The sequence below is a fragment of the Photinus pyralis genome, unplaced genomic scaffold (assembly GCF_008802855.1).
Source record: "Photinus pyralis isolate 1611_PpyrPB1 unplaced genomic scaffold, Ppyr1.3 Ppyr1.4_LG5, whole genome shotgun sequence".
NCBI lineage: Eukaryota > Metazoa > Arthropoda > Insecta > Coleoptera > Lampyridae > Photinus > Photinus pyralis.
In genome coordinates this window covers 48,808,912-48,816,468 of record NW_022170596.1, presented here as the reverse complement: position 1 = coordinate 48,816,468, position 7,557 = coordinate 48,808,912, and the positions used below count along the sequence as shown (strand labels likewise).

The window sequence follows — 7,557 nt, the reverse complement described above, 5'->3', positions numbered from 1 at the left end:
CAGCCACTCTCCCACCAAATTTTTCCTAGTTTATTCGCCGATCTGAAGCCTGAAGCAACTAAGTACGGTCCGTTATAATAAAAAGGAACACGTGGGTGCAGGAGCATTTTTAGAGGTTTGGTAGTTAAGACTAGGTTAAATAAAGGTTTGTTTCAGTTTAGAGCCTGTAGTTGGTCTTGTTAGTGTGACTACCTTGACTGAAAACCGACACGCTTAAAAACAAGGAAATGTAAAATAAACAATAACTCCACCACACAATGTGTTCAATTAGACGGTACCAAAAAAGAACATTAGACCAACGTAAAAGACAACAATTTATTAAAATAAATAATTTACAAGCAACAAAACAAAAATAAAATAAATATTCCAGGAAACATATCTCGCAGTTCCATTTGTCGTGTCAAGTCCGCGACATTGATTTTGGAAAAAATTCCTAACATTATCCAAACTATTCCTCGCTACAACACATATTTCGTAATCGCGCCTGGAACTCTTGATTTTCGCTAGGTTTTCTTTAAATATATTTAGTTCCAATTTCCTTTGAAAATATGGCAGTGTTTTAGCGTACAATGCATCTTTCGCGTTTTTTATTCCCCTGATAACAACGTAGGGATCTGCAATGTCTTCGTTCTTGATAACGCTCCACGATACCGTTAGGTCATCTTTTATCCTACAACAAATGAAATTAGAATGTTAAGGTTCAATAAATATTTTTTTGCAACGAATCGAATTCAATCGGATATATTATTACCCGAATTGGCATATTAAACGTTCATTTTTGTGAGTGAAGTAGATTATGCGTATGAGCAGAAAAAATAAAAGCTTGCAACGTGGCAATACTAAGGCAGGTTCAGATACTGTCAATCGTGTATGAAAATAATTAAATTTGTTTGTTGTTGTACAGGAGTCATTAGTGTAAGTTCTTTCAGATCAGTGGCATCCTTAGGTTGTGACCAGTAGTTTGAGGAATTGGCTGATCCGAGAATTATTGCGACATGTCCGGTCTTGTCATTGAAGAAGTCAAAAACGATAAGAATGGATTTTTGTGCATCATGAAAACCGAAAAAATTGAAATTTTTTGAGAGGACCACTTGTTTATAGTGATTCCACTCTGTTCAAAATCTGCACACTCTCTACAGAATCATTTTAGAATTGCTTCAGAATCTCTTCAAAACCTCTTCAGACTATTCAAAAATCCCTTCAGAATCTTTTGAGAATCTCTTCAAAATTTCTTCCGCATCTCTTCAAAATATCTTCTCTCTCTTTAAAAATATCTTCAGAATCTCTTCAAAATCTCTCTGTAATCTGTTCAAAATTCTCAAAATCTCGGCAGAATTTCATTAAAATCTTTTTATAATCTCTTCGAAATCGCTTTAGAATCTGTTCGAAATCTCTGCAGAGTCTCTTCAGAATCTTTTTATAATCTCTTCAGAACCGTTTCAGAATCTCTGTAGAGTTTCTTCAGAATCTTTTCATAATCTCTTCTTAATCGTTTCAGAATCTATTCATAAACTCTTCAAAATCTCGGCAGAATTTCATCAGAATCTTTTTATAACTTTTTCTGAATTTCTTCAAAATCTCTTCATTCTTCAGAATCTTTTCGAAATCTCTTCTAAATCTCTGCAGAATATATTCAGAATCTCTTCAAAATCTCGGCAGAATTTCGTCAGAATTTTTGTATAATGTCTTCAGAATATCTTCAGAATTTCTTCAAAATCTTTTCAGAATCTCTTCGAAATTGCTTTAGAATCTCTTCAAAATTTCTTTAGCATCTCTTCAGAATCTCTTCAGACTCTTCAAAATCTCTGTAATCTCCTCAGAATTGTTTCATAATCTCTTCAGGATCTATTCAAAATCTCTTCAGAATCTCTTCAATATCTTCAAAAGCTCTACTCTTCAGAATCTCTGAAGAGTCTTCAGAATCTTTTTATAATCTCTTCAGAATCTTTTCAGACTCTGCAGAGTTTCTTCAGACTTTTTATAATCAGAATCTTTTCAAAATCTCTGTAGAGTCTTTTCAGAATCTTTTAATAATCGCTTCAGAAACTCTTCAGAATCTTCTATGAATCTCTTCAAAGTTTCTTCAAACTCTTCAAAATCTCTGTAGTCTCCTCAGAATCGTTTCATAATCTCTTCAGGATCTATTCAAAATCTCTTCAGAATCTCTTCAATATCTTCAAAATCTCTTTAAACTCTTCAGAATCTCTGAAGAGTCTTCAGAATCTTTTTATAATCTCTTCAGAATCTTTTCAGACTCTCTGCAGGGTTTCTTTAGACTTTTTATAATCAGAATCTTTTCAAAATCTCTGTAGTCTTTTCAGAATCTTTTTATAATCGCTTCAGAATCTCTTCAAAATCTCTTCAGAATCTTCTATGAATCTCTTCAGAATCTCTGTAGATTTTCTTCAAAGTCTCTTCAAAATGTCTTCAACATCTTCAAACTTTTCAGAATCTCTGCAGTCTCTTCAAAATCTCTTCAGAATCTTTTTATAAACTCGTCAGAATCTCTTCAAAATCTCTGTAAGAGTCCTTTCAGAATCCTTTTATAATCGCTTCAGAATCTTTTCAGATTTAAATTTGTACATCGCCGTGAAAGCTTTCGAGGTTCTTGTCACTTCAAATCATAGCCTTCGTCGTTAGGCAACCAACGCGTACCTGTTGCTATTTGCGCCTTCGTCTAAGAAGTCACATGTACTTTATTTGTCTTTGATCAATAAACGCGTTAACCATTATCTATATATCATATCTACCTAATAGTATATTATATACCAAGGTAGAGAAGTCTAGTATTATTGCCTGAGTGATAGGTATTTGTGGTGAAGCCAAAGAAAGAGTTTAAAGGCTTGAGAGGCAAAAGGATAGGGTCGACGAGTAAACCAAGCGTTGATGAACTATTTTCCATTATACTTGTACCAATATCGATCTTTACTCACATCTTTAAATCGCGTATTTTAACATCTGCAGCAACTTCATACTCGTTTTGTTCACTTTTCGTCAGATTAACATCCTTCGGACAAAACAAGCCATCGTCCCACACTTCAAACAGCGGCTTTCCATTTATATACTCGGGTTCACTACAAATAACGTCCTTGTAAAACTGTGGAACCTCGAGCAGCGTATCGAAATATCTTCGCATTGGTCGGGCAAAACAATCGCAAGTAAGAGCATTTCCTGAAATTCCAAAGGTGAATTTAAATCGAAAACTGAACAAATCCTCACCCTTAAGAAGAATTCTGGTTTTGTTGTTGACCAAAGTATTCATTTCTTTGGTAAACACCGTGAAATTGTTGTGCTGTAGATCCAAAGTCGTGAGATTTTCAACTTTTATTACTTCCCTCCAGGGTAGCTCGTTCAGCATGTTGTGCGACAGATTTATTTCCGATATACTTTTGGGAAGTATGAACACATCGGGATCGCTCGTAATATCCTCCAAGAGATTAAAGGACAAATCCAACGTCCTTAAACTTGTGAGGTTACCTAGAACATCTACCACAAACGTCACACAATAAAATACGAAAAAATCCCCTTACATCGCCTAATATCCGCGATTGAATTATGCGTTAGGTTTAACGTTTCCACTTTCGAAGTTCCAAAGACAAAATCGTAAGTCACGAGTGGCACGTTATTGTAGGAGAGATCTATGTTTTTCAAGTTGTAAGGTATGTACGGATTACTTGGAAACATCTTTCGGGATATAAAGGTTATTTTATTATTACTGAGATTCACCTGGAAAGAATAAAAACATCATTTAGTCCCTTGTTTCAAGCTCCTACCCTTTCAATAGAGAAGCAGTCATCCAACAAGCCGTGCGTTTTATTATCGAGCTTTTCTAGCTCGTTGCCGGAAAGGTCTAAGGTTCGCAATGATACGAGTCCTAAAAGTCGCAATTAGTGTTAAGTTAATCGCATTGGATTTACCTTGCAGTGCGCCGTTTGGAATGTGTGCGATCTTGTTGTTTGACATATTCAAGTTGATCAGCTGGAGAAGTCCGTCAAACGCCCTAACGCTGATGTTTGACAATAAATTGTGGGCGAGGTGCAATTCGAAAACTACTGGAAGCTTGCCGAATGCTGAACGTGGAAGCTCTTCGATGTGGTTGTGCTGAAATTTTAGTTCGTATTAAGGTGCTTTGCTTCAGTTTTTCAATTTCCCTTGACACTACTGCTGACCCAAACATGTGAATGATTGAAAGCTGTTATACGAAACACTAAATCAATAGCATTTTCGAATAAAAACACAGTATGGATGGTCAAATGTAACGGTGCATGAGTCATATATCAACTTGTTTCCAAAATTATAGTTGGGACATCCTGTATGTAACATAATTGAAGTTGTTTCATAAGACCTGGGAATTTTTATTTATTTCAAATGTACCCAGACTGGTAAAATTTTGTTTCTTATTGTACAGTTTGTCGCTAATTTTTGAATTCATTTAATTCTATTTGTTGTATTTTGTTTGTATCAAGTTTACAGCGGCAAATTTAGGGAACGTTTAATGGAAATGTTTACGTGAGTTCAAAGTTTTGTCTGGTCAGATGTTGATAAACAGTTGTTATTGGACAAGAATTAATTGGTTTTTCAATAAACAATGTTACGTGCGAGATAAGCGATGCAGGTGGTTATCAGTTGTGGTGGCGTATATGGAATTTCGAGTATCGTCGGGAATAAGGATGTTGAAAGGAGGTGGTTTTTGCTTAAATAACAAGAATTAATAGTAGACGTGGCTGTCTATTTTAAAAGATAGCGCAAATTTTTAGTACCCGTAGTCCAGCGGGCTGTACAATTTTAAAAATAGAAATCATAATAGTTAAAGAATGCAGAAACAAGTTTAATGTTGTTTCGAGTTTAAAAAGTTTGTGGTTATCAAGAATGAAGAAATAATTGGTGTAATACAAGAAAAGTCTTACTATCCGAGCAGTCACAAAGCTAAATGTTATTATCTTCGAGTCAGTCGTGGTGTTTTAAAAGCGAGTTGTTTTTGTTTGTAAGAAAAATCGTTCAGATTCTCGTTGAAGTGTTTCTCCGAATATCCCATATTTCTTGTCCTGGCGAGTTTATTGGATTATTATTAACAGAACTGTAATTTTTGAGATCGCGCTTAATTTGTTTTTAGATCGACCGTTTTTAGATGTGTGTTAGAATAAATTCTTGGTTTTTTTGATTATGTGTCAATTTGAATCCCATTTAAAATCCAGGTAGAGTTTTATTTTTCTGTGTCAAAGTATTCTAATTTTTTTTATCCGAATTTTATTTCCGATTTTATTCAAAATTTGAGTAGCGATTTCATGTAACGGAGCACCTATTTTTCGCCTTACAAGTTTCATTCCCAAAGGTTATGATCACACCGTATATTTGTGGAGTCGACCAGCTCTGCTGAACACTCGGTATCTAGAAACGTTTTAAGTTGGACGCTTCGTTACGAAAAGTGTGGTGCCGAAAGTATTTGTGTTGGTTCTAGGAGTTGAAGACATAAGCTAAAGGTAATTGTTTTAATTTATAGAGTTGTGTTTCTGTCGCCGCCACCGTAAATAACGCTACAAATAATTCGCCGTTTGTAACCATTCCCGTCAAGATTTCAATTGTCTTTGTTGCGTCCAAAAGCTCTTGTCATTTAGAAGACGAGGGCAAATTAATATGTTAGAATTTAAGCCACGTTAAGCCATTATTAGCAGGGTTTTGTTTCCTATATGAATTTGAAACGCCATTATTTGATTGATAAGCAACCTTTATGACCTAGTTGGACTACCGATAAATAAATGTATTGCAATAAACGTCATTGTACATAATCGTGTGGGCTATCAAAAGAAGCGCTATTAATTAATTTGAATTTTCGGACCAATTACAGATTTTTAGGACCGCAGCAGGCCGCACAATTAATAAAATAAGTTTTAATTTTTGGATGTAGCTTTGAATACGCTGTCCCGGTTGGAAAACCGTCGTTCCCTCCAGGGCATAGCCGAATTTTATAGAAGGTAAAGCAGTTATTTAGAGTAGATCCTTTTGCTTTCTGCCTTTTGCATTTTCTCAAGCTACGTTTTGTAAATACCGTAATTTTGAGCTTTTCCGTAAATTTATTTTGCATTCATACCGCTTAATTTTTGCTTCGACATTAAGTCTAATCGCGACGAATAACCGTATCTATAGCTTTTGCTTTTTCTTGCGCAGCAATTTCTATTGCTCCGTTTAATTGGTAAAGTAATCTTTTTGTTACTTTCCGTTTGATTAATTATACAGGGTGGGGCACGGGAAACTCCCACATTTCAAAAGGTTGTTAAAAAAAAACTAATCGAGATAATGAAACAAGAATTTATTTATCAAAAAGATTACCTCATGTAGTTTTTTCAAACTACGTTTTAAAAATAATATCGTCTAAATGATGGCCTTGCCGGGCAATACAGATATTGAGCCTTTCGTGGAAGTTTCGCATGACTTTCTCAAGTGTGGTGGAGGTTATCTGGGCGATTTCTCCCTCGATTGCGGTTTTGAGGTCTTCCAGGGTCCTTGGACGATGTTTGAAAACCTCGGCCTTGAGGTAACCCCATAGATAAAAATCACAAGGGCTTAAATCGGGGGAGCGCGGGGGCCACTGAATGGGCTCATGCAAGGAGACCACCTGCCCGGGGAACATCTCCTGGAGAATAGCGCGTGAACGACGGGCTGTGTGTGCTGTAGCACCATCTTGTTGGAACCAGAAGCTCTCACGTTCATGTTCCTCACCGAATTCTTCGATTTTTGGCCTCAAAAAATTCTCAAGCATGTCACAGTACCGATCAGAGTTCACAGTAATCGTGACACCACCCTCCTCAAAAAAATAAGGCCCAATGATGCCTACAGACGACAGTGCACACCAAACTGTGACCTTGGGGCTGTGAAGGGGTCTTTGGTGAAGCTCTCGAGGGTTCTCAGCTGCCCAATAACGGCAGTTTTGCTTATTCACACACCCTGACAGATGAAAATGAGCTTCATCGCTAGTCCACAAAACCGCAGTGGGAGGCACTTGTTGAAGGATCGCCTCACAACATTCCACACGTCGCCCCCAGTCTGTTGGGGACAATTCCTGGGCAACCATGATCTTGTAGGGGTGCAAATTGAGGTCAGTATGCAAAATCCGCCTCACTGTTCTCGCCGAAATCTGAAGAGCAGAAGCATGTTTTCTCGCAGAACGCGTAGGACTCTGTTCGATCGACGCCCTCACTCGAGCAATGTTTTCAGGGGTTCTAACGGTGACAGCTGTGCCTTTCTTCTTTGAATTTAGCGCAGATCCTGTTGCTCTAAACTTTTGCACCCAAGACAAAATTGTTTTCCGGTCGGGAACACTAGCAGACGACGACAAACTGTACCTTGTACGGAATGCCCTCAAAGTAGCAGTTACAGATTCACCATTTTTGAAAAAAGTCTCGATAATGAACGCACGCTGCTCACCTGACCACGGCATGGTAACGACTGAAAACTACATCACTCACCGCTCCGAACGAGACCTACCCCACTCCTCTACAACCGCCCATATCCCAACAGCAGTTTTTTTTAATGTGGGAAGTTCCCGTGCCCCACCCTGTA

The 7,557-nt window shown here is 37.3% G+C and overlaps 1 protein-coding gene across 1 annotated transcript; it reads right to left on the bottom strand.

The window, feature by feature from the left end:
* Positions 1–301: 301 nt before the first annotated feature.
* LOC116172650 (chondroadherin-like protein) lies at positions 302–4,193 on the bottom strand. Its single transcript, XM_031489897.1, has 6 exons — positions 3,918–4,193; positions 3,774–3,874; positions 3,531–3,726; positions 3,220–3,486; positions 2,934–3,171; positions 302–670 (listed from the first exon to the last, which is right to left on the bottom strand). Exons 1-6 carry the CDS (start codon positions 3,961–3,963, stop codon positions 319–321), a joined length of 1,200 nt encoding a protein of 399 aa, XP_031345757.1. The 5' UTR covers positions 3,964–4,193; the 3' UTR covers positions 302–318.
* Between the last annotated feature and the right edge of the window lie 3,364 nt (positions 4,194–7,557).

What these genes read in the sequence shown, in the direction of transcription:
- LOC116172650 (XM_031489897.1), bottom strand. Translation starts at nt 3,963, where the DNA reads ATGTCAAACAACAAGATCGCACACATTCCAAACGGCGCACTGCAAG. An exon ending in ACTGCTTCTCTATTGAAAGG is followed by an intron (nt 3,727 to 3,773) that starts GTAGGAGCTTGA and finishes TATTCTTTCCAG; the next exon opens with GTGAATCTCAGTAATAATAA. An exon ending in AAAATACGCGATTTAAAGAT is followed by an intron (nt 671 to 2,933) that starts GTGAGTAAAGAT and finishes CATTTGTTGTAG; the next exon opens with GATAAAAGATGACCTAACGG.